Source organism: Rattus norvegicus, chromosome X, assembly GCF_021556685.1.
Source record: "Rattus norvegicus strain SHRSP/BbbUtx chromosome X, alternate assembly SHRSP_T2T, whole genome shotgun sequence".
Classification (NCBI taxonomy): domain Eukaryota; kingdom Metazoa; phylum Chordata; class Mammalia; order Rodentia; family Muridae; genus Rattus; species Rattus norvegicus.
Window position 1 is genome coordinate 74162407 of NC_141554.1, and position 26598 is coordinate 74189004.

Below are 26598 nucleotides of genomic sequence, written 5' to 3' on the forward strand. Positions count from 1 at the left end.
AACAATCCTAGGCAGAAAGAACAATGCCAAGGTGTCAAAATACCTGGTGTCAAATTACAATACAGAGTCACAGTACAAAAACAACATTTTACCGGCACAGAACAGTCAGATAGATTAATTAAAATAAAGGATACAGAGATAATTTGCACATCTACACCAATCTAGCTTTTTGACAAAAGTATGGAAAACAAAGCCTGGGGTAGGGTGGGGGGTAGCAGTCTCTTCATCAAATGGTGTTAGGAAAACTGGATATCCATACACAGACAAATAAAACTAAAGGTCATACAAAAAAAATCAATTCAAAATGGATCAAAGATTTTAATGTAAGACCTGAAAAGCGGAACTGCTAGAAGAAAATATAATAAAATTACTTCAAGATATAACTTCTGGCAAGGGTAGTCTGCATAGGACTCCTAAATTAGCACAGGATATAATCCCAATTGACAAATGAAGTTCCACAAAAGAAAAATGCTTTTGCCCAGCAAAGAAAACTATAGAATGAAACAGACTACATAATGGGAGAGAAATTATGTACATCTATATATCTGATAGAGGATTACTATCTAAAATATATAAAGAACTCAAAGACTTAAGACCAAGTAAGGTGTAATTGTACACATCTATAATCTCAGCAGAGGAAGGAAGGTCATCAATGCAAGTTCAAGGCCAAACTGATATATTGTTAGTTCCAGCCCAGCCCAGACTACTTAGTAAGACCTTGCCATTAGATGGAACTGAAAAATATCATCCTGAGTGAGGTAACCCAATCACAGAAAAACACACATGGTATGCACTCATTGATAAGTGGATATTAGCCCAAATGCTTGAATTACCCTAGATGCACAGAACACATGAAACTCAAGAAGGATGACCAAAATGTGAATGCTTCACTCCTTCTTTAAAAGGGGAACAAGAATACCCTTGGGAGGGAATAGGGAGGCAAAGTTTAGAACAGAGACTGAAGGAACACCCATTCAGAGTCTGCCCCACATGTGGCCCATACATATACAGTCATCCAATTAGACAAGATGGATGAAGCAAAGAAGTGCAGACCGACAGGAGCCGGATGTAGATCGCTCCTGAGAGACACAGCCAGAATACAGCAAATACAGAGGCGAATGCCAGCAGCAAACCACTGAACTGAGAACGGGACCCCCGTTGAAGGAATCAGAGAAAGGACTGAAAGAGCTTGAAGGGGCTCAAGACCCCATATGAACAACAATGCCAACCAACCAGAGCTTCCAGGGACTAAGCCACTACCCAAAGACTATATATGGACTGACCCTGGGCTCCAACCTCATAGTTAGCAATGAATAGCCTAGTAAGAGCACCAGTGGAAGGGGAAGCCCTTGGTCCTGCTAAGACTGAACCCCCAGTGAACGTGATTGTTGGGGGAGGGCGGTAATGGGGGGAGGATGGGGAGGGGAACACACATATAGAAGGGGGGGGAGGGCTTAGGGGGATGTTGGCCCGGAAACTGGGAAGGGGAATAACAGTCAAAATGTAAATAAGAAATACTCAAGTTAATAAAGATGGAAAAAAAAAGACCTTGCCATTAAATAAATAAATAAACAGAAAATTCTCAAAGAAATATAATTGGCCAATAAATATATGAAAAAATTTCAACACCATTATCCACCAGAATCTAAAAATGAAAACCACATTAAGATTCTATCTTACTCCAATCAGACTAGCTACCATCAAGAGAAAAAGGAACAAAGAATGCTAAGGAGATGCAGAGGGAAATGTGGAAAGACCTATTGTACACAGGGGATGTAAATTAATATAATGTATAGAGGCTTCTGAAAAAAGAAAAAACCTAAAATAGAACTGCCAATGGACTCAGCTCTACTACTCAAAGGCGAACAGCCCTAGGAATCTAAGTCAGCACAGCACAGAAATATAGGCACATCTGTGATTATTGGAGCACTAGCCACAACCACCAAGATACAGAATAAGTATAGACATTCATCAGCAGATGAATAATAAACAAAATGTGGCAAATATACATGGTAGAGTTTTATTCACCCATAAAGAAGAACAATATAAATATAATATACTTTGCAGAAAAAAATGGATAGTATTATAAACTATCATGTTAAAGGAAAATAAATCACACTTAGAAATATCACACACTTTCTTTCATATGTAGAATCTCTCTCTCCACACACATACCACGGAACTAAAAAGGAGACTATTTGAGAGAGGAAGGAAATAAAGGGAGGGGGAAAGATGTCAGAAGAGGGTAATAGGGAGGTTAATATAAGCAAAGTACAATTACACACATTTATCAAAATAACATAATGAAACCTATCACTTAGTATATATACTAACTGAAAACTTAATAAAAGTTTTAAAAATTAAAAAGAAAAAAGAAGAGTTGCCATGAATTGATTATTTTATTTAGTGGTAAAAAATGGAGGAACAGTGGTACTGTCTTAATTGATTTTCCTTTATGCTTTGTCTTAGTCAGGGTTTCTATTCCTGCACAAACATCATGACCAAGAAGCAAGTTGGGGAGGAAAGGGTTTATTCAGTTTACACTTCCACATTGCTGTTCATCACCAAAGGAAGTCAGGACTGGAACTCAAGCAGGTCAGGAAGCAGGAGCTGATGCAGAGGCCATAGAGAGATGTTTCTTACTGGCTTGATTCCCCTGGCTTGCTCAGCTTGCTCTCTTATAGAACCCAAGACCACCAGCCCAGGGATGGCTCCACTCACAATGGGCTGGGTCCTCCCACCTTCATCACTAGATGAGAAAATGCCTTACAGCTGGGTCTCATGGAGTCATTTCCACAACTGAGGCTCCTTTCTCTGTGATAACTCCAGCTTGTGTCAAGTTGACACACAAAACCAGTCAGTGCATGCTTGTTGATCTTTATTGCTTTAGCACCTTAGTGCTTGCCTTGTAAATGTAAGAAATGGGATCCAAACCCGTATAGTTGGGCTATGCCAAGCTACTAAACTGTTTTTAAATATTAATAACTAAAAAGGATGACTTTCTGTTCCAGCCATGACTGGACAGTTGAGATAGCATTTTATAAAGGCTGCACAAAACACTTGGGTGACTTCAGTCTTTGAAAGAAGGGAAATACAATAAAGTAAACCCCCACATTCAACATAGTTATATCCCATCACATATGACAGGTGTTTGTTTATATACTATTAGCATATTCACCTATTTGTACTCACTTATAGTTCACAAAGCACTTCTCATAAAACTATAATTTTAACCCTATGGCACTGCACGACAAATACTACTCTCCTCATTTTACAAATAATAAAAGTAATCTTTCAAGGTAATATAGCTAGTAAGTCACAGGGCTAGAATCCATACCTCGGTTTCATACTGCACATGCCATAAGCTCGCTAGATATATAAGACCACAGTCCGAGATACTTAGGAGACTGGCACAAGAAGATCACTTGAGACAAGTAGTTTGAAATTAGAGTGGGTAATAAGAGTCATTACCTATTAGAATTACCTTGTTGCCTATTAGAATTAGAATTACCTATTACAATTTTCCTTTAACAAAATTAGAATTTTGAGAGTCTTGTCTCAAAAGTAAATAAACAGTCAGGCATGGTGACACCCACCTTTAATCCCAGTACCAGGGAGGTAGAGGTAAAGACAGGAGTATGTCTCTGAGTTCAAGACCAGTTTGGTCTACATAACAAATTTCAGGACAGCCAGGGCTGCATAGTGAGATTCTGTCTCAAAAAATGTAGGGCTGAAGAGATACTCAGTGGTTAAGAGCAATTGCTGCTCTTCCATAGGTCCCAGGTTTGATTCCCAGCACCCACAAAGTGATTCAAAACCATCTGTGACTCTGGGTGCAAGAAATATGATGCCCTTTTCTGGACTTCAGGGGCACTAGTCACACAAATGGTGCAGGTAAAACACCCAAACATATATTCTTTAATGAAATAAGTAATAAATAAGTAAATAAATAAGCAAGTAAGCCAGGCCAGTGGCATACACATGTAATCTCAGCACCTCAGGAGGCTGAGGCAGGAGGATTATAAGTTCCAACTAAGCCTGGGGTCTATGGTTTGAATATGAAATGTCCCCCAGAGGCTCATGTGCTTGAAAATTAGTCTTCAGCTGGCGGTGCTACTGGAAATGTCAGTGAGACAGAACTGCCTGGAAAAAGTCAGGCACTAGGAACAAGTTCTTGGGGCTACCTCGTCTCTGATTACTTCCATTTTGAGGGACAGATATTGGGACAGTCTTGATATACACCTCTTTGATCACCCTGCTCTTGACTGAATAGTCTGAAATGGCCTCTAACTTTCCTCAATCCTCCTTCCTCGGCACCCACCCCTCCCCCGAAATAGTATTACAGACATGTGCTACTTGGTTTCCTTCATGCCTTTTCTTGGCTTTCTGGCTAGTATGATGTGAAATGCTCTGCTTTACCACATGCATTATGCCATGACAGACTGATACCTCTGAAACCATGAGCCAAAATATACCCTTCCTTCATGTTGTTATATCATAGTACTTTGTCACAGCAATTAGAAAGCCAGCTAAAATCGTGGGCTACGAAATGCTGTCTCAAATAATCAAAAGAAATCAATCAACTAATCCTGAACTCCTTTCATTGCTTTCATTGCTGAATAGTTCAAATTTTTCACAAAAAGTCTGGGTTTTTTTTTTCTGAAACAGACTAGTGTGAATATATATATATATATATATGTGTGTGTGTGTGTGTGTGTGTGTGTATATATATATACATATATATATATATATATGTATATATATATATCCCAAGCTGACTTCAAATTTGAGATCCTCCTGCCTTAGATTCCTAAGTACTGCAATTATAAGTATGTGCTACCATACCTGGCATAGAAAAGAAATCCATCAAACCGGAGGTGAAAAATGTATAAAAGAATTCGTAAATATAGGATTATATTTCAATATTTTCTTCATTGAAGCATTCTATTAAGTACAATACTTATAAGAACTACAACTATACTACCTATACTAATAAAAAAGAAACATGGCTAATGTTCTGGTTTGCCCTGGAGTTATCTGTATTTTGATGCTAATTCTGCTGCCCCAAGGACTGCTGCCTAGTCTTGTACTCAGGTGACTTCAGCAGAACCTTCTCCCCATTTAATTTGTAAAATACAGGTGAGGGCCAGTACAGAATAGAACAAGGCCTGTCATTGGATGAGAAGGAAGGATGGGAGGGAGAAAAGTTTGAGGAAAAAAGAGGAGGGAGGAGGAGAGATTCCACACTGTACCTTTACAGGTTGTTATGAATGTTCTTAAGGGATGGATGTATACAGGGCTTTGTATGTTTAGGTGGACAATTATATCTTATCAATTGGATAAGAAGTTATTGTGTTGTGTGTTCTTTCTTGTGGAGAATTGAATTTGGGAGAGTGTGTGGGATGCCGTGGAATTAGGATATCTATTTCTGCCATGGTGGCAGCCTGCCTTGGGAACTGGATGGGTAGAGAGATTGTTGCCAGGCTTAGAGAGAGGCCTTTGGCAATGTGATATGGGATGGGTAAGAGGCTTTGCTGCCTGAGATTAAGATATCTATCAGATATCTTGGGGCACTGCGGTGCCAGACCTAGAGCAGGTAAAAAGACTGATTTATTTCTTATATTTTTACAACTGGATAACACTAAAGGCTTTTCCAGATTAATACTAAGTTGAATTATTTTCATAGAAGTAAATACTGTGTCATTTAATCTTATTTCATTTCTTCAATTAATCAGGGCTTACCAAAATCTGTCTTTGAATAGCTTCTTCTGAAGAAACTGAGACTCCATGCATACATACCAGCTTGCAAGCAATGTAACACACTGTAAAAGAGTAATAGACACACATCAAACATAAAGCACTAATTCTCTTCTTATATATAAAGGAATCAATAATTAAAGCTAAGCCAGCTTTATTGTTTATAAATAGAAGTTGTGGGTTTTTTATTTGTTTTTTTTTTCTTTTTTGCAAAGTTTTGCTGTGGGTTTTGTTTAGTCTGAGTTTTTGTTGTTGTTTGAGACAGGGTCTCATGTGGGTCAGACTGGCCTCAAAATTTACTATATAACTGAGTCTAGCTTTGAACTCCTGAACCTCTAGACTTCAACTCCTCAGTGATGGGATTACGATATGGACCACCACATCCAGAATAGTTTTTTCTTTAAAATATTTTTCATAAAATGTATTTTGATCATGTTCTTTCTCCTCCCCTAACTCCTCCCAGATTTTCCCACTTCCCTACCCACCCAACTTCATGCTCGCTCACTCCCTCTCTTTCTGTCTCAAAGGAAAATCAAAACAAACAAAAACCCATTAAGACAAAAATACCAAAATAAAACAAAAAGCACAAAAAGACACATGGAATTCACTTTATGTTACAGCCAGCATATCTTTTAATCTTTTCTTTTACTTTTTCCTATGCTAAGGTTCAAACAGCTTGCATAGCAAGTGATTGTTCTAGCACAGAGCTAACCTCCCAGGCCCCAAACAGGAATTTCAAAAGACCAGTCTAAATAATCAGTTTTCCAAAAGTAAAAAACCTGAAGTTTATCAAATGAATTGCTTGCTTACTACTTTTAGTCTCATATATTTAATGATATATTATAATCTTTATAATTCTAACATTTTCGTTTCTGTAGGAGTTAAATCTTCACTGAGAATATCTGATTCCATGCAATGCTCCTGACCCACTCTGACAAAGTAATCCTCAGCAGAGCGGCAACCTACAGCTTATTCATCATCAAACCAATTTCTGGATAGCGGAGTAATTTGTTTTCTTCTAAAATCTGAAACCTTCTAAATATTTCTTTGGGTGACATAAAAGTTCTTGAAGTATAATCTATAAAATACAGGTGCCTTTATTATACAGTTGTCTGTCACTGAAAATAGGAAAGTGTATAACTGTAACTTGTTCACATCTGTACTCTGCCTTATTGTAAAGCATATGCAAGTTTTTAAAAATGAGTTTACTGAACTAGTTAACCTTCTTCTTGTGAGACAGTCTCATACAGCCCAGGCTGGCCTCGAATTCATAAGGAATCAAGGGTGCTTGGATTACAGTCATGCATAATCATGCCTAATTTATGTAGTGTTAGAAGTCGAACCCAGGATTTCACACATTCTGAACAAGTACTCTTCCAGCTGAACTCCATGTCAACTTTATGCTAGATGTAAGTAATCCTTCTACCCATGCTGGTACCATTTCTAATAAATGTTCCACTGTAAAAGAAATACTTTCCAGATAAAATTATAGGATGAATGAAGTAGTTAGATTTTTATTGCTTATCATGAAATGTAAAAATCTATCTCTTAACAAAGTTATTTCTTCTGACAAATACTTCAGTGAAATAATTTCTAATTGAATGTTTACATTGATTTGAGTTTCCAGTTTTGAACTGTTTCCTTTCTTTTCGATGATGTTTATTAATTGTTTAGTTACTTCCAAGAGCCCTGATAGTTCAATTACTCCCCCTCTTAAAGTTATCTTCAGTCCCGTCTTCTACACCTCAAAAAAAAAAAAAAAAAAAAAGTTGGCGATGCATGCAGCCTCAGCACTCGGGAAGTAGAGGGGGGTGGATCTCTGTGAGTTCAAGGCCAGACTACACTCCATAGTGAGTTCCAGGACAGCTAGAGCTACACAGAGAAACCATGTCTCAAAAAGGAGAAAAAGAAAAAGAAAAACAAATAACTTCACTGTGTTTCAAACCTGCAACCCATTTTTCTCTTCCTTTCAGTGCTAAATTTTCTAAAATTTGTTTTATAACTATGTGTGTGTGTGTGTGTGTGTGTGTCTGTGTGTGTCTGCGTGTATGTCTGTGTACCACAAATATGCCTACTGCCCACAGAGGCAAGAAAGTGTCAAATCTCCTGCAATCGGAGTTAAAGTAGTTGAGAATGACCATGTGGGTGCTATAAACTGAATCTGAGTTTCTAGAAGAGCACCAAGTTCTCCGAATCACTGGGCCATCTCTACAGCCCCTCTTCTAGCCTTTCTATGAGACAAGATATCAACAGCCTGGAACTTACTGTGTGGACCAACCTGGCCTCAACGCACAAAGCTCTGCCCGTCTCTGCCTTTTGCATGCAAGAATTAAAGGCGTGCACCAACACTCCTGGCTTCGACAAATGACCTGTTTCATTTTTATTTCATGTGCTTGGGTGTTTTGCCTGCATATATGTCTGTGCACCACATGCATGCCTAGTGCTCTCAAGTTAGCCATAAAAAGGTGTCAGATCTCCGGGAACTGGACTTACAGACGGTTGTGAGCCACCATGTGGGTGCTGAAAATCAAACCCAGGTCCCCTGGAAGAGCATCCAGTGCTCTTAACCAAGAAAAACTTTTCCAGCCCCCAAACTTCTTGAAATGAATAATTCATCTGCCTCTATTTCTTGCCACTCATGAAGCACAATGATTCTCAACTTTACCACTTTATTAAAATTGTCCTCCCAAAGATTAGCTTCCTTGAGAATCATTATTTTCTCCTTCAGAGAACTCAACTACTATTACAGCTTACAGCTACCACCTTCACATAAGTAACTGACAAAACTACAGACTCAGCCTAGATGTGAGTGTCTTATCTCTAATATTTCTGTTGCCACAAACAGTTTTACGGGTAGAGATAAAGTTCAGTGACAAGAGTGCTCACTCTGTATGCATGAGGCCTTCAATCCCCAACACACACACAAATAAAATTTACAAGCATGTCCTCTATTTTAGGCTTCCCAATTTCTGTTCATTATTCCATAATTCTTCCAAATTATAAAAAACTAAAAATCTTGGTGACTTTTTCCATCATTAACATAATCCAGGCATACTGAATTTCGTTTATAAAGAGACAAACTATCTTCTAATCAACATAGTTTGTAAACAAATTGCTTAAATCTTCCTGTAAGATAGCTAACTCTTTACTATGTCAAAGTACAACCCAAGTATCTGATCCAATACAGATGGCGATATACACAGCCAGGCATCAGACTGAACATGGGGTCCCCAATGGAGGAGTTAGAGAAAGGACTGAAGGAGCTGAAGGGGTTTGCAACCTCATTGGAAGAACAGCAGTTATCAACCAACCAGAGCCCCCTGAGCCCCCAGGTACAAAACTACCAACCAAAGAGTACACATGGGGGGCCATGGCTCCAGCTGCATATGTAGCAGAGGATGGCCTTGTAGGACATCAATGGAACAAGAAGCCCTTGGTCCTGTGAAGACTCCTTTCCCCAGTGTAGGAGAATGCTGGGGTGGTCAGGTGGGAGTGGGAGCATCCTCATAGACATTGGGGGGTATGGAGTTTCTGGAGTGAAAACTGGGAAGAGGGATAACATTTGAAATGTAAATAAATAAAATAACCAATAAAAATTCTGAAAAATTAAAAAAAGAACTGATACATAGCTGGACAGTGGTGGTGCATATAGAGACAGGTAGATCTCTATATGTTAGAGGTCAGCCTGGACTATAGAAACAGTTCTAGAACAGCCAGGGCTGTTACACAGAGAAACCCTGTCTCAAAAAAAAAAATACAAAACAAAAAAGTTGATATTTAAACAAGATGTGTAGGGCATGCCTGTAATCCCAGTACTAGGGAGGCTGAAGCAGAAGGATTTCAAGTTCAAAGCCAGCCTGTGATACAGATCAAGGTTGAGGCCAGCCTAGGCTATATAACAAGCCCCTATCTTAAAAGTAACTAAAACACTAACAACAAAAATAAGAACTGATAAATTCGGTATGTTGAAAAAAATCCTAGGGCTGGAGACCCTCTTCATCCGCTATACCCCTCATATTTAAGGATTAATGCATTTATTTTCACAAATTCTTATTCTTTCCTCAGAGCTACAGAAGTTAAGGCACCTGGAAGCAATAATATCTGTACTTATTGTAAAGCGAGAGAACTGTTTTCTAAACAAACTAATGGAGGGCTAAACTCATAAACAAGAATACTCTTTTTTTTTTATTAACTTGAGTATTTCTTATATACATTTCGAGTGTTATTCCCTTTCCCGGTTTCCGAGCAAACATCCCCCTCCCCCCTCCCGTTCCTTATGGGTGCTCCCCTCCCAACCCTCCCCCCATTGCCGCCCTCCCCCCATAGACTAGTTCACTGGGGGTTCAGTCTTAGCAGGACCCAGGGCTTCCCCTTCCACTGATGCTCTTACTAGGATATTCATTGCTACCTATGGGGTCAGAGTCCAGGGTCAGTCCATGTATAGTCTTTAGGTAGTGGCTTAGTCCCTGGAAGCTCTGGTTGCTTGGCATTGTTGTACTTTTGGGGTCTCGAGCCCCTTCAAGCTCTTCCAGTTCTTTCTCTGATTCCTTCAATAGGGGACCTATTCTCAGTTCAGTGGTTTGCTGCTGGCATTCGCCTCTGTATTTGCTGTATTCTGGCTGTGTCTCTCAGGAGCGATCTACATTCGGCTCCTGTCGGTCTGCACTTCTTTGCTTCATCCATCTTGTCTAATTGGGTGGCTGTATATGTGTGGGCCACATGTGGGGCAGGCTCTGAATGGGTGTTCCTTCAGTCTCTGTTTTAATCTTTGCCTCTCCCTTCCCTGCCAAGGGTATTCTTTTTCCTCATTTAAAGAAGGAGTGAAGCATTCACATTTTGATCATCCGTCTTGAGTTTCGTTTGTTCTAGGGATCTAGGGTAATTCAAGCATTTGGGCTAATAGCCACTTATCAATGAGTGCATACCATGTATGTCTTTCTGTGATTGGGTTAGCTCACTCAGGATGATATTTTCCAGTTCCAACCATTTGCCTACGAATTTCATAAACTCGTTGTTTTTGATAGCTGAGTAATATTCCATTGTGTAGATGTACCATATTTTCTGTATCCATTCCTCTGTTGAAGGGCATCTGGGTTCTTTCCATTTTCTGGCTATTATAAATAAGGCTGCGATGAACATAGTGGAGCACGTGTCTCTTTTATATGTTGAGGCATCTTTTGGGTATATGCCCAAGAGAGGTATAGCTGGATCCTCAGGCAGTTCAATGTCCAATTTTCTGAGGAACCTCCAGACTGATTTCCAGAATGGTTTTACCAGTCTGCAATCCCAGCAACAATGGAGGAGTGTTCCTCTTTCTCCACATCCTCGCCAGCATCTGCTGTCACCTGAGTTTTTGATCTTAGCCAATCGCACTGGTGTGAGGTGAAATCTCAGGGTTGTTTTGATTTGCATTTCCCTTATGACTAAAGATGTTGAACATTTCTTTAGGTGTTTCTCAACCATTCGGCATTCCTCAGCTGTGAATTCTTTGTTTAGCTCTGAACCCCATTTTTTAATAGGGTTATTTGTTTCCCTGCGGTCTAACTTCTTGAGTTCTTTGTATATTTTGGATATAAGGCCTCTATCTGTTGTAGGATTGGTAAAGATCTTTTCCCAATCTGTTGGTTGCCGTTTTGTCCTAACCACAGTGTCCTTTGCCTTACAGAAGCTTTGCAGTTTTATGAGATCCCATTTGTCGATTCTTGATCTTAGAGCATAAGCCATTGGTGTTTTGTTCAGGAAATTTTTTCCAGTGCCCATGTGTTCCAGATGCTTCCCTAGTTTTTCTTCTATTAGTTTGAGTGTGTCTGCTTTGATGTGGAGGTCCTTGATCCACTTGGACTTAAGCTTTGTACAGGGTGATAAGCATGGATCGATCTGCATTCTTCTACATGTTGCCCTCCAGTTGAACCAGCACCATTTGGTGAAAATGCTATCTTTTTTCCATTGGATGGTTTTGGCTCCTTTGTCAAAAATCAAGTGACCATAGGTGTGTGGGTTCATTTCTGGGTCTTCAATTCTATTCCATTGGTCTATCTGTCTGTCTCTGTACCAATACCATGCAGTTTTTATCACTATTGCTCTGTAATACTGCTTGAGTTCAGGGATAGTGATTCCCCCTGAAGTCCTTTTATTGTTGAGGATAGCTTTAGCTATCCTGGGTTTTTTGTTATTCCAGATGAATTTGCAAATTGTTCTGTCTAACTCTTTGAAGAATTGGATTGGTATTTTGATGGGGATTGCATTGAATCTGTAGATTGCTTTTGGTAAAATGGCCATTTTTACTATATTAATCCTGCCAATCCATGAGCATGGGAGATCTTTCCATCTTCTGAGGTCTTCTTCAGTTTCTTTCCTCAGTGTCTTGAAGTTCTTATTGTACAGATCTTTTACTTGCTTGGTTAAAGTCACACCGAGGTACTTTATATTATTTGGGTCTATTATGAAGGGTGTCGTTTCCCTAATTTCTTTCTCGGCTTGTTTCTCTTTTGTATAGAGGAAGGCAACTGATTTATTTGAGTTAATTTTATACCCAGCCACTTTGCTGAAGTTGTTTATCAGCTTTAGTAGTTCTCTGGTGGAACTTTTGGGATCACTTAAATATACTATCATGTCATCTGCAAATAGTGATATTTTGACCTCTTCTTTTCCGATCTGTATCCCCTTGATCTCCTTTTGTTGTCTGATTGCTCTGGCTAGAACTTCAAGAACTATATTGAATAAGTAGGGAGAGAGTGGGCAGCCTTGTCTAGTCCCTGATTTTAGTGGGATTGCTTCAAGTTTCTCTCCATTTAGTTTAATGTTAGCAACTGGTTTGCTGTATATGGCTTTTACTATGTTTAGGTATGGGCCTTGAATTCCTATTCTTTCCAGGACTTTTATCATGAAGGGGTGTTGAATTTTGTCAAATGCTTTCTCAGCATCTAATGAAATGATCATGTGGTTCTGTTCTTTCAGTTTGTTTATATAATGGATCACGTTGATGGTTTTCCGTATATTAAACCATCCCTGCATGCCTGGGATGAAGCCTACTTGATCATGGTGGATGATTGTTTTGATGTGCTCTTGAATTCGGTTTGCCAGAATTTTATTGAGTATTTTTGCGTCGATATTCATAAGGGAAATTGGTCTGAAGTTCTCTTTCTTTGTTGTGTCTTTGTGTGGTTTAGGTATAAGAGTAATTGTGGCTTCGTAGAAGGAATTCGGTAGGGCTCCATCTGTTTCAATTTTGTGGAATAGTTTGGATAATATTGGTATGAGGTCTTCTATGAAGGTTTGATAGAATTCTGCACTAAACCCGTCTGGACCTGGGCTCTTTTTGGTTGGGAGACCTTTAATGACTGCTTCTATTTCCTTAGGAGTTATGGGGTTGTTTAACTGGTTTATCTGTTCCTGATTTAACTTCGATACCTGGTATCTGTCTAGGAAATTGTCCATTTCCTGAAGATTTTCAAATTTTGTTGAATATAGGTTTTTATAGTAAGATCTGATGATTTTTTGAATTTCCTCCGAATCTGTAGTTATGTCTCCCTTTTCATTTCTGATTTTGTTAATTTGGACACACTCTCTGGGTCCTCTCGGTAGTCTGGCTAAGGGTTTATCTATCTTGTTGATTTTCTCAAATAACCAACTTTTGGTTCTGTTGATTCTTTCTATGGTCCTTTTTGTTTCTACTTGGTTGATTTCAGCTCTGAGTTTGATTATTTCCTGCCTTCTACTCCTCCTGGGTGTATTTGCTTCTTTTTGTTCTAGAGCTTTTAGGTGTGCTGTCAAGCTGCTGACATATGCTCTTTCCTGTTTCTTTCTGCAGGCACTCAGCGCTATGAGTTTTCCTCTTAGCACAGCTTTCATTGTGTCCCATAAGTTTGAGTATGTTGTATCTTCATTTTCATTAAATTCTAAAAAGTTTTTAATTTCTTTCTTTATTTCTTCCTTGACCAGGTTATCATTGAGTAGAGCATTGTTCAATTTCCACGTATATGTGGGCATTCTTCCCTTATTGTTATTGAAGACCAGTTTTAGGCCGTGGTGGTCCGATAGCACGCATGGGATTATTTCTATCTTTCTGTACCTGTTGAGGCCCGTTTTTTGACCAATTATATGGTCAATTTTGGAGAAAGTACCATGAGGAGCTGAGAAGAAGGTATATCCTTTTGCTTTAGGATAGAATGTTCTATAAATATCCGTTAAGTCCATTTGGCTCATGACTTCTCTTAGTCTGTCGACATCACTGTTTAATTTCTGTTTCCATGATCTGTCCATTGATGAGAGTGGAGTGTTGAAATCTCCCACTATTATTGTGTGAGGTGCAATGTGTGTTTTGAGCTTTAGTAAGGTTTCTTTTACGTATGTAGGTGCCCTTGTATTTGGGGCATAGATATTTAGGATTGAGAGTTCATCTTGGTTGATTTTTCCTTTGATGAATATGAAGTGTCCTTCCTTATCTTTTTTGATGACTTTTAATTGAAAATTGATTTTATTTGATATTAGAATGGCTACTCCAGCTTGCTTCTTCTGACCATTTGCTTGGAAAGTTGTTTTCCAGCCTTTCACTCTGAGGTAGTGTCTGTCTTTGTCTCTGAGGTGTGTTTCCTGTAGGCAGCAGAATGCAGGGTCCTCGTTGCGTATCCAGTTTGTTAATCTATGTCTTTTTATTGGGGAGTTGAGGCCATTGATATTGAGAGATATTAAGGAATAGTGATTATTGCTTCCCGTTATATTCATATTTGGATGTGAGGTTATGTTTGTGTGCTTTCATTCTCTTTGTTTTGTTGCCAAGACGATTAGTTTCTTGCTTCTTCTAGGGTATAGCTTGCCTCCTTATGTTGGGCTTTACCATTTATTATCCTTTGTAGTGCTGGATTTGTAGAAAGATATTGTGTAAATTTGGTTTCGTCATGGAATATCTTGGTTTCTCCATCAATGTTAATTGAGAGTTTTGCTGGATACAGTAACCTGGGCTGGCATTTGTGTTCTCTTAGGGTCTGTATAACATCAGTCCAGGATCTTCTGGCCTTCAAAGTTTCTGGCGAGAAGTCTGGTGTGATTCTGATAGGTCTCCCTTTATATGTTACTTGACCTTTTTCCCTTACTGCTTTTAATATTCTTTCTTTATTTTGTGCGTTTGGTGTTTTGACAATTATGTGACGGGAGGTGTTTCTTTTCTGGTCCAATCTATTTGGAGTTCTGTAGGCTTCTTGTATGTCTATGGGTATCTCTTTTTTTAGGTTAGGGAAGTTTTCTTCTATGATTTTGTTGAAGATATTTACTGGTCCTTTGAGCTGGGAGTCTTCACTCTCTTCTATACCTATTATCCTTAGGTTTGATCTTCTCATTGAGTCCTGGATTTCCTGTATGTTTTGGACCAGTAGCTTTTTCCGCTTTACATTATCTTTGACAGTTGAGTCAATGATTTCTATGGAATCTTCTGCTCCTGAGATTCTCTCTTCCATCTCTTGTATTCTGTTGGTGAAGCTTGTATCTACAGCTCCTTGTCTCTTCTTTTGGTTTTCTATATCCAGGGTTGTTTCCATGTGTTCTTTCTTGATTGCTTCTATTTCCATTTTTAATTCCTTCAACTGTTTGATTGTGTTTTCCTGGAATTCTTTCAGGGATTTTTGCGATTCCTCTCTGTAGGCTTCTACTTGTTTATTAATGTTTTCCTGTGTTTCCCTAAGTGTGTTCATGTCTTTCTTGAAGTCCTCCAGCATCATGATCAAATATGATTTTGAAACTAGATCTTGCTTTTCTGGTGTGTTTGGATATTCCATGTTTGTTTTGGTGGGAGAATTGGGCTCCGATGATGGCATGTAGTCTTGGTTTCTGTTGCTTGGGTTCCTGCGCTTGCCTCTCGCCATCAGATTATCTCTAGTGTTACTTTGTTCTGCTATTTCTGACAGTGGCTAGACTGTCCTATAAGCCTGTGTGTCAGGAGTGCTGTAGACCTGTTTTCCTCTCTTTCAGTCAGTTATGGGGACAGAGTGTTCTGCTTTCGGGCGTGTAGTTTTTCCTCTCTACAGGTCTTCAGCTGTTCCTGTGGGCCTGTGTCTTGAGTTCACCAGGCAGCTTTCTTGCAGCAGAAAATTTGGTCTTACCTGTGGTCCCGAGGCTCAGGTTCGCTCGTGGGGTGCTGCCCAGGGGCTCTCTGCAGCGGCAGCAACCAGGAAGACCTGTGCCGCCCCTTCTGGGAGCTTCAGTGCACCAGGGTTCCAGATGGTCTTTGGCTTTTTCCTCTGGCATCCGAGATGTGTGTGCAGGGAGCAGTCTCTTCTGGTTTCCCAGGCTTGTCTGCCTCTCTGAAGGTTTAGCTCTCCCTCCCACGGGATTTGGGTGCAGAGAACTGTTTATCCGGTCTGTTTCCTTCAGGGTCCGGCGGTGTCTCTGGCAGGGGTCCTGCCGCTCCTGGGCCCTCCCCCACGGGAGCCCAGAGGCCTTATACAGTTTCCTCTTGGGCCAGGGATGTGGGCAGGGGTGAGCAGTGTTGGTGGTCTCTTCCGCTCTGCAGCCTCAGGAGTGCCCACCTGACCAGGCGGTTGGGTCTCTCTCTCACCGGGTCTGGGAGCAGAGAGCTGCTGCGGGCCGGGATCCGCGGGTGTGGGACTTCCGGTAAACACAGAACGTGCCCGGTCCTAGAGAAATTCTGCTTTCCTGTGTCCCAAGCTCACCAGGCAGCTTTCTTGCAGCAGAAAATTTGGTCTTACCTGTGGTCCCGAGGCTCAGGTTCGCTCGTGGGGTGCTGCCCAGGGGCTCTCTGCAGCGGCAGCAACCAGGAAGCTGCAGCGGCAGCAACCAGGAAGCAAGAATACTCTTAATTATATCAACTACTATCTACCTCATCTGAAATTGTATAACTTCATTTATATTCACAAACATAAACAGTATATTGCTGTATACAGAAAAAAGTAATCACCTTTACAAAGCCAAGCAGAGTTCTTTACTTCAATGTGTCCTTTATAATTAAATAGTAACTCTCTTGAATGCATTTTCCATCACTATCCTTATTAAAAAACAGTAACTATCAGCACATTAGACCTTAATCATTTTCACTAAAGCAGCTAAACCTTTACAAAACTAAAGCACCCAAAAAGATGTTTGTCTTGGTTTTTCTCTTTGTTTGGTTGTTCTCATTTTCCAGTCTTATAAAGTAGAAACAAATTCTACAGTTTTTCTTGGTAATTTATGATTATATTTATTGGCTTACCTCAGGGGGCTAAAGAGATGGCTTCATAGTTAGAAATACTGACTGCTCTTCCAGAGGACCTGAGTTCAATTCCCAGCACCCACATGTTGGCACCGTCTGTAGCTTATGTATGTCTATGCATATATATATGTATATGTATATATATGTATATATGTATATATATGTATATGTACATATATATATATATATGCAGGCAAAACACCAATACACACAAAATAAAAATGTAAAAATCTAAATGCTCACATGGCAATGTATTTCATCCTAAAGTTAGCAGAAAGGGAAGCAACTATTTGAAAGGTCTTAGGAGTCTGGACAATTTTGACTTTGTCTTCCCAGTGACCCATGTTCTTTCACATTTCCTCCAGGTTTTATCCTCCCATCTCTTGATCACCCTTGTTCATTCCCAAACTATCTTTCAGTGGTACCTTAAAACTGGTATTGACAAAAGGATGCCTCTAAAAAAAATCACAAACACTAGGAAACTATTAGCTTAGGAAACAGAAACTATTTGGTTGTTATTTAACAAATTAATCCCTATGTAAGACCTTGTCAAAACAGTTAAACTTCAGGAGTATTACCCAATGGCTAGTAAGACTATTTTTATAATGGGTCACAAAATGTATACGTACGTTTAGCTGCCTGACTTTTCCTCACAGACAGTTCTAGTCTCTTAGCTGTTGCCCAGTTCCACAGGTTCACTGCAATTTCTTCAATCTAGACAAAGGGAAACACTTGTTTAGCCAGTTAAGATACTCTCCACCTTCAATTGTATATTTTTTCTAGTACATTGTATGCTTATATTGGTATTGTGGGTCAGATCCTGACCCTTCAAACATAACCTCAATCCACTTCTCCTCACAGAAAACTTACCATCTCTTAGGAGAAATTATCTTGCCCCCTGAACATAATTTGGGCATTCCCATTTTCGTATCGTTATTCGTCTGGTTCACTTTAACCTGAATTATACCTCTTTCTTTTGCCTTCCTGTAAATAAAATCTATGCCAGTCTTACAAGCAACATCCATGAAACGTTTGGCAATCACTACAGTTTGCTGACATCTCCTCTCTCTTTTTTGTAACACCTTTGGCAGTTTGAGGAAGTCAAACTCAGTTACATGAGTGTTAAGCAAGCACTCCACAACTAAACCACCCTTGGCTTACTCTTCTTTTAATTTTTATATTCACTGTCACACTTTAGCAGTTAATTATAAAACTGTGCAGTATTTACTCTGATTTGGTTCAGCTTAGTTTGAGAGGTTTGGGGGCAGGGGCAGAAAAGTAAAGTCTCTCTGTGTAGCCCTAGCTGGCCTGGCACTCTGGATATGAATCAGTTTGGCTTAGAATTTATAGCAATTCACCTGTCTCTGCCTCATGAGTGATGGAAGTATAGCCATGCAACATTACCTCTGACATTTTGATGTTACCCTGGATTGAAGCCAGGATCTCTCCCATACAGGCAAGCTTCTAAAACTGAACTACAACCAAAGCTTATTTTTAAGTAGTTTTCATTCTTATCTTTGTTTCCCAAATGGGCTTCTTGGTAGAAAACAGCATGTCTTATAGAGCATCTTTAACATAGTACATGCAAAAATATTAAATAAAGCATATATATTTAAATAATAGGACCCATCATTTTATTGTGTTTCATTCTGGGAACCAAGGGACAAAGTTTCTAAATGCTCCCCTAAGGTTTATCTTTCTATAAGACAGGACCTAGTTAACTGAATAAAAGGTTAACCAAGCCTATAGTGTCTCAAGGAAAAAAATGAAGACTGAAGATAATATGTATAAATAGCCGCTGGTCCACTGTCTGCTCTCTTCCAAAGGACCCAGGTTCAATTCCTAGCACTAACGTGGCAGCTCACAACTATTCCAAGGGATCAGACACCCTCACACAGACGCACACAAAAGCAAAATATCAATGTACATAAAATAAAAATAAATCATTTTTAAAAATACTTGTACATGGAATTAGGTTGAGGGGGTGTTATAACTTAATGGTAGCATGCTTTCCTAAATTCAATCCCCAGTTCTGATCCCCAATTCTGAAAAATTGGGGGGAAAAACTTTGGTTTGGTTTCTGGCACATAATCTTTGAAGGGAGTAACTAAGCCTGGATGGAAATCCTATCTGAGACCAATATAACATAGCCTTGGTTTAAATCTCCTAAGGTGTGGTGGTGAATAATGATAGACTGTACATATCATTACCTTATGACAACTATATTGATAGTAACTGACTAAAGGCAGTAAGTAAAATACACCCACTATAAATCACAGTGACAGTGTAAGTTTTTATTCCATACTACGAATGGAAGCGGGGCCTTATATACTAGATAACAGTATACTAGACAAGATAGATACCACAAAACTAGATCCCCAGGTCTGTATTTTACTGTCTTTTTCTCCAGTACCTTCTTTCTCATCTACACCTTCACCTTTTTTTTTTCCTGATGTTTGCGATTCCATTTAGACAGATAATTTAGCATAGGTGCCATTTCATTTTCCTATTCTGGGGCAAATTCTCATGCCAACCTCCATCCCTCTCACATAGTATAATTGCTGATTGAATGATTACTTTCACGTAAATTATATCTGATTTATATCACCAACAACATGTTAACATTTGACTCCAAATGTTAAGAGGAAAAATGAACATTCACATTAAAATATCTTTCTCTTTTTTTAATTCTTCTCTCATATATTACATCCTGAGTGTAGTTTCCTCTTCCTCCTCTCCTCCTAGTCCCTCCCCCCACCCCAACACCTCTTCTCTTCCCCAGATCCACTCTTCCTTTCCCTTCAGAAAAGATCAGGCCTCCCAGGGATCTCAAGCAAACAAGTTATGATAAGACTAGACGTAAACTCTTATATTAAGGCTAAACTAGGCAACCCAGTAGGAGAAAGGAGTCCCTAAAGCTGGCAAAAGAGTTAGAGACAGCCCCTGCTCCCACTTTTAGAATTCCCACAAGAAGACCAAGCTACAAAACCACAGCATATATACAGAGAACCTAGGTTAGACCCATGTAGGCTCCCTGATTGTCACCTCAGTCCCTATGAGCTCCTATGGGCCAAGATTAGTTGATCCTGTGGGGTTTCTGGTGGTATCCTTAATTCCTCTGACTCATACAATCCTTCCTTCCCCTCTTCCGAAGGATTCCCCAAGCTCTCTAATGTTTGACTGTGGGTCTCTGTATTTGAAGCCTCTCTGATGAGCATTATGATAGGCTCCTTAATGACCTATCTTTTGGCATTTTGGAAAGCAATTCGGCAATACGTAAAATTAACCAAAATTGTCATATATTTTGCCCTAATAATTGCTCTTCTGAGACCTATTCTAAGAAAGTAATACAAATGGGAAATAGTCTTTGCACTTAATAATGTTCTGTTTTTTTTCTGATAGAGAAAAATGTAGAACAATATAGTCAATAATAAAGAAATGCAAAATAAATTATAAATTCCCTTGAGGGATATAATTTAGCCATTTTAAAATAGTCACACCAGGTGAGATAGCTCAGCTAAAGGTAAAGGAACTTCTCATGTAAGCCTGACAACTTGAGTCCAATCCCTGGAACTCACATTAGTGTGTGTGTGTGTGTGTGTGTGTGTTGGGGGGCATATATGCCATGCCATGTAAAGATCAGATGACAATTTTGTGAAGCCACACACAACACATGATAAATTTAAAAAATAAAAATAGCGACCCCAAGCATGGTGGTACCCTTTTAATTCCAGCAGTTGGAATGTAAAGGCAGGTGAGCTCTCTGAATTTGAGGCCAATGTGATCTACATAGTGAGTCCCAGGTCAGCCACAGCTACATAGTGATACCCTGTCTCAAAAATATCAAAACAAAGGGAAAGAAAGAAAGCCTTAACATGGGAAATGTTCTTCTATCTAGTGAAAAGATAAGATACAGAATTATATGGACAAAAATGCTGTACTAATATACTTACCTCCAAAGTGGCTTTAATGAAAAAAATCATGGATATTGATGAAATGAGTGCCAAAATATTGATACACATTTAAATGAATCCCCAAAATTAGCTGTGCTCATCAATAAAACGGTGAACAGATACAGATGGTCAACAAAGACAGTAAAAAGAGCTCAGAAGAGTACTTGTTTAGCATAAGTGAGGCCAAGTTCAATCCCCTGTACTGGAAAATAAAAGGAAGGAAATAAAGGAGGAAACATAACTGTAGAGTCTAAATGACTGCTAGAGAAGTCCCCACGGGAATTTAGGAAGGGCTCAGTGTATAGGATCAAATCCCGGGCTTCACAAACGCTAACCAAACCCTATACCGCTAAGCTATGGCCCCAGTCCCCAACTTTCTTTCTGAAAAATATTATAATAAAGTGGCAGAGAAAGAGAATTATTTTTATAATGAAAAATAAAAAGTCTTTACATGTGCATTATACTGATAGCATTGGGAAATTTAGATGTAGTAGTTACTAAAGGAAATATACATACTTATACTAGTACATGACACTTAAAATTTTTCAGTATTTTATTAGAAAGTACAAAGTAAATTATAATTATAAATACTTGAAAGGCATAATATACATAAATTTTAGCACATATGTATTAAATGCCTAATGTTTGTCTGATTTTCTGTTAGGTCTGCATAAATGTATAGTAATGGCTGGAGAAATGGCTCTTCTGAGATTAAAAGCACTTATTCTTGTAGAGGACCCAGAGTCCATTCCCAGCACACACATGATGGAATACACGTACCCATAATGTCAGTTCCAGCGGACCTAGCACTTCTCCTGGCCTCCTTAGGCACCAGGAACACATGCGGGCAAAACACTCATACACATAAAATAAGTAAATCTTTAAAAAAAATAACAAATAGATCCAGTACTTGCACACTATAAAGATCTTTCTAGAAGTAAAATTTAAGGTATTTCCAAAGCTACGTAAACTTTCTTAGAAAATAGAACCAGAGGGCTGGAGAGATGGCTCAGCCGTTAAAGGCTAGGCTCACAACCAAAAATATAAGAAAATAGAACCAGACTTTAATTTTTATTATGTTCTTTTTCTTTTTAAGATTGGTTTTATTTACATGTTTATGCCACATGTGTGTTGGTGCCACAGAGGCCGGAAAGGCAGCATCAGCCTCTGCAGAGCTCGAATTCCAGGCAGTTAGAGGCTGACTCAGCTCAGGCTGAGGAACAGGAAATGCTGGACTTTGTTTGTTTTTCTGCTTTTTCCTTTTCCAGAGAGGGTTTCTTACAGGAATTCTGGCTCTGTAGACCAGACTGGCTTTAACTCTGCCTCTGCCTCCCAAGTGCTGGGATTAAAGACAGAAGTCAGCACCCCTGGGTTAGAAGTTCTTAATCACGGAGGGATCTCTAACCCAGAGTCGGGAGTTCTTACAGTTCAGAACTGAGGTTGTAAACGAAACTGCCTGTACTAGGACTTCACTGAGGGGGTTCGTGCCTCCCATCCCTGTGCTTGAGAAGCTGTAGCAGGCAGGAAGCTAGCTGTGCGCTCAAGGCCAGCCTGATGTGCAGAGAGGCCGTTTATCTGAACAAGAGGTGTGTTGGGGACACAGACATTGCAGATAAAGGAAAGAGAAAGCATGAAAACCGGCCCAGGGCTATTTTTAACAAGTTCTTTTCAGAAAGGAACTATTTGACTGGTGTTCATACACATGGTGTGTGTGTGTGGGAGGGGGTTGTCGGGTTGGGTGCTCACATATACAGTGTGTGAGTGTGTGAGAGGGTCTGTGTTCATGGACACTGAGTGTGAGGTGGGGATTGGATAGCTTTCTGAGAAAGAAAGATGGCTCTGAATGAGGAGATCCCAGGCTGTAGTTTACTTCGATACTAGTCAAACCTACCCATAAGATGAGCCCACTAGTAGGAATAAGGTAGGTAGGTACCCAGAAACAGATGATGATGGGCTGGTTCTAAGCCAGTGGAAAAACAACACAGGTCATCTATCTTTTACATGTAAACAGAAAAGTCCACATGGATACGTTTTGACCAGATAGTGGTTTTTAGGGGTTTTTGGTTTTTAGGTAAGGGAGGAAGATGTTTTCCATACAGAACAGGCCTGAGCATTTGATCCACGTCCATGGAAGCAGGCTTGTGGTTTTCTGTTAGCTGACTTTTCCAGTCTGTCTTCAGATCAATCACCATGAAATGGTAAACGTCCATTTATGCTAGAATTCACAGTAGCAGATGACCACCCTTGTGGGCCCACCATGTTGACAGGGTACCCCTTTCCCAGAACAGCTACTCTGCTGTGGAAGAAGGGACCTTGTTCACCATGTCTGGCAAAGGAATGTTACCGGGGGTGGGGAGGGTGGGAAACAAAGTATTCCTCCATGATGTGATTTGAATTCTGTAGAAAGGGGCTGGGGATTTAGCTCAGTGCTAGAGCACTTGCCTAGCGAGCGCAAGGCCCTGGGTTCGGTCCCCAGCTCCGGAAAAAAAAAGATATTTAAAATTCTGTAGAAGTTCTTCTGCACTGCTGCCTTCTGCTACATTGACAGATCTCAGGTAGAGACATCTATCCTGCAGTACTGACTCCAGGGCCTCCACCCCGTCAGTATCCATGGCTGGAACTGATCCGCAAAGGTGACGGCTTTCTCTAGTCAGTTCACCCCCTCTCAGCCTCCGAAGGTCACCAGCTCCAGCCACTTCAGATGCTTGATTACCTCAGCAGACACGCGACCGGTGCCCTGTGGGTCGAGGCGTGGAGCCTGGGTCCCCGGCTCTGCCACCTGGATCTTTCCCCGAAGACCCCTTTGGAAGCAAAGCCTCGGCACAGGTCCAGAGGAGCCCAAATCGTACCCTCGGCTGCCTGCGACCACATTTCTTCAATTTTTATCTTGTATTTATGTGTTTATTTATATATTTATTTGTACATTTATGGCAGACGGGAGAACTTGCGTATGGCGATCAGAAGATAATTTGTGGATCCCAGGGATCAAGCTCGGATCATCAGGCCATGGGTTTCCCTACTGAGCCATCTTGACATCCTACGACCAGACTCTTGATATTGAACCTTATAATAACTTTCTACTAATGATTAAGTGCAAGTAAAGGTTATAATTTTAAAAGACTTACAGATTAAATAATCTGCTATAAGGCATTATAACTAATCAACAAGTTCAGCAAGGCTGCAAGAAGGTGAATATATAAAATGTAATGTATGGTAGGCTGAGACTCAGCTCACTGACAGACTGTTTACCTACCATGCACAAAGCCCAGGTTCAATCCCCCAGCAAAAGAAAGCACAAGGAAGGGAAGAAAAAAAATCTCAACTGAATTTCTATGCAAAAATTAATAGTCTGAAATTCAAATTGCTATATTTTCAAAAACATTATCAATATTAAAGTATTCAGAAATAAAACTATCAAAATAAGTTCAAAATTGAAGCTAGAGATGAAACTAAGAAATGAAAAATGACCTAGTGAACAGGAAAACACCATTTTTATAGATCAAAAAACTTAATATTAAGATAAAAATTTTCACTAAACTGACCTGTAAATTTGTTTATGAAATATATATATGTGATATATATTTATGACATATATTTTATATGAGTGCTTTATCTGCATATAAACCAAGAGGGCAACAGATCCCATTATGTGACAGTTGTAAGCCACCATGTGGAAATTTAACTCAGGACATCTAGAAGAACAGAAGAGCCATCTCTCCAGCTCCTGACCTATAAATTCTACTGCAGACTTGATTAAAGTCCTATCTGCCATTTTTGCATAAACTAATGAGGTAAATATAGAATTCATATGGAAATTCAAAATACCAATAACATTCAAAATCAGTCTTGGAAACAAAGAACTTAGAGAATTCACATTTTCTAATTTTAAAATTTACTGCAAAGCCATAATGTAGTAATGGCATAGAGAAAGACAGTGGAAGAGAATAGAGTGCAGAAATAAACTTTCACAGTATGGTTAACAGACTTCGAACAAGGGTGCTAAGAGAAATCCAATGGAGAAAAAGTCTTAGACAAATGATGCTACAACAACTTGCTATCCCACATATAAAAGAATAAAACTGAGCTCCCTTTTCACAGCATTTACAAATGAACTGAAGGAGCTGGAGAGATGGCTCAGTGATTAAGAGCACTTGCTGCTCTCGCAGAGGATACAGACTCAGTTACCAGCACACACAAGGGGGCTTGCAACTGTTTAGCTCCAGCTCAAGAGGATCCGATGCCCTCCTCTGACCTCTGCAACCACCAGGCATACATGTGGCATACATACATATATGAAGGCAAACATTCATACACAAAGATCTTTTTTGAAAACAGGCAAAAATGATCATAAACACAAATATAAGATTTCTTTTAATGTCAATGCTCAATGGTTAAGATTACTTACCGTTTTTCCAGAGGACCGAAATTTAGTTCCCTGCTGGGCAGACTCACAATTACCTGTAACTCCAGCCCCTGGAGCATCCAATGGCACTGTAGGCACCTGCCCTCACATGCACACACCCATACATAGGCATGAATACACATATATCCATCATTAAAAATTTAGAAAGCTAAATCTATCAAGGCCAGCCCTCTTCTAAAGACAAACAGATGGGGGACAGGGGAGAAACTAGGAGGGGAGGAAGGAGAGGAAACTGCAGTTGGAACTTAAAATAAATTATTTATATATATATATATACACACATATGTATGCATTATATATATAAAATATATATATATACACATATGTGTGTGAGAACACTGAAAAATAAATCTTAAATTTCTATTACATTTTTATTTATTTTGTGTGAAATGTGACATGCAGATTAGAGGACAATTATGAAAATTGATTTTTCTCCTTCTGCCATGTGTATCTGAAGAACCAAACTTAGGAGCAGCTCTCTGCTCCCAAACCCCGTGGGAGAGAGACCTCACCGCCTGGTCAGGTGGGCACTCCTGAGGCTGCAGAGCAGAGGAGACCACCAACACTGCCCACCCCTGCCCACATCCCTGGCCCAAGAGGAAACTGTATAAGGCCTCTGGGTTCCCGTAGGGGAGGGACCAGGAGCGGCAGGACCCTTGCGCCTGAGACACCGCCGGAACCTGAAGGAAACAGACCGGATAAACAGTTCTCTGCACCCAAATCCCGTGGGAGGGAGAGCTAAACCTACAGAGAGGCAGACACGCCTGGGAAACCAGAAGAGACTGCACTCTGTGCACATCCAGACGCCAGAGGAAAACACCAAACGCCATCTGGAACCCTGGTGCACGGAGGCTCCCAGAAAGAGCGGCGCAGATCTCCTCGGTTGCTGCCGCCCCGGAGAGGACTTAGGCAGTACCCCACGAGCACACTTGAGCCTCGGAACCTCAGGTAGGACCAACTTTTCCCCTGCAAGTGACCTGCCTGGTGAACTCAAGACACAGGCCCACAGGAACAGCTAAAGACCTGTAGAGAGGAAAAACTACAAGCCCGAAAGCAGAACACTCTGTCCCCATAACTGGCTGAAAGAAAACAGGAAAACAGGTCTACAGCACTCCTGACAAACAGGCTTATAGGACAGTCTAGCTACTGTCAGAAATAGCAGAACAAAGTAACACTAAAGATAATCTGATGGCAGGAGGCAAGCGCAGGAACCCAAGCAACAGAAACCAAGACTACATGGCACCATCGGAGCCCAATTCTCCCAC

At 40.0% G+C, this 26598-nt stretch overlaps 1 protein-coding gene and 1 pseudogene across 1 annotated transcript in view; both read right to left on the reverse strand.

Annotated features, from left to right (window-relative positions):
- The window catches only part of Tex11 (testis expressed 11), a 262965-nt gene that overhangs the window by 222077 nt on the left and 14290 nt on the right, over positions 1-26598 (reverse strand). Inside the window, exons 4-5 of the mRNA NM_001433345.1 lie at positions 17587-17671; positions 5743-5822 (exon numbers count right to left, since the gene is read on the reverse strand). Of these exons, the coding sequence (NP_001420274.1) occupies positions 5743-5822; positions 17587-17671 (165 nt within the window). The remainder of the gene's footprint in view (positions 1-5742; positions 5823-17586; positions 17672-26598) is intronic.
- Gatc-ps1 (glutamyl-tRNA amidotransferase subunit C, pseudogene 1) lies at positions 23199-23781 on the reverse strand (annotated as a pseudogene).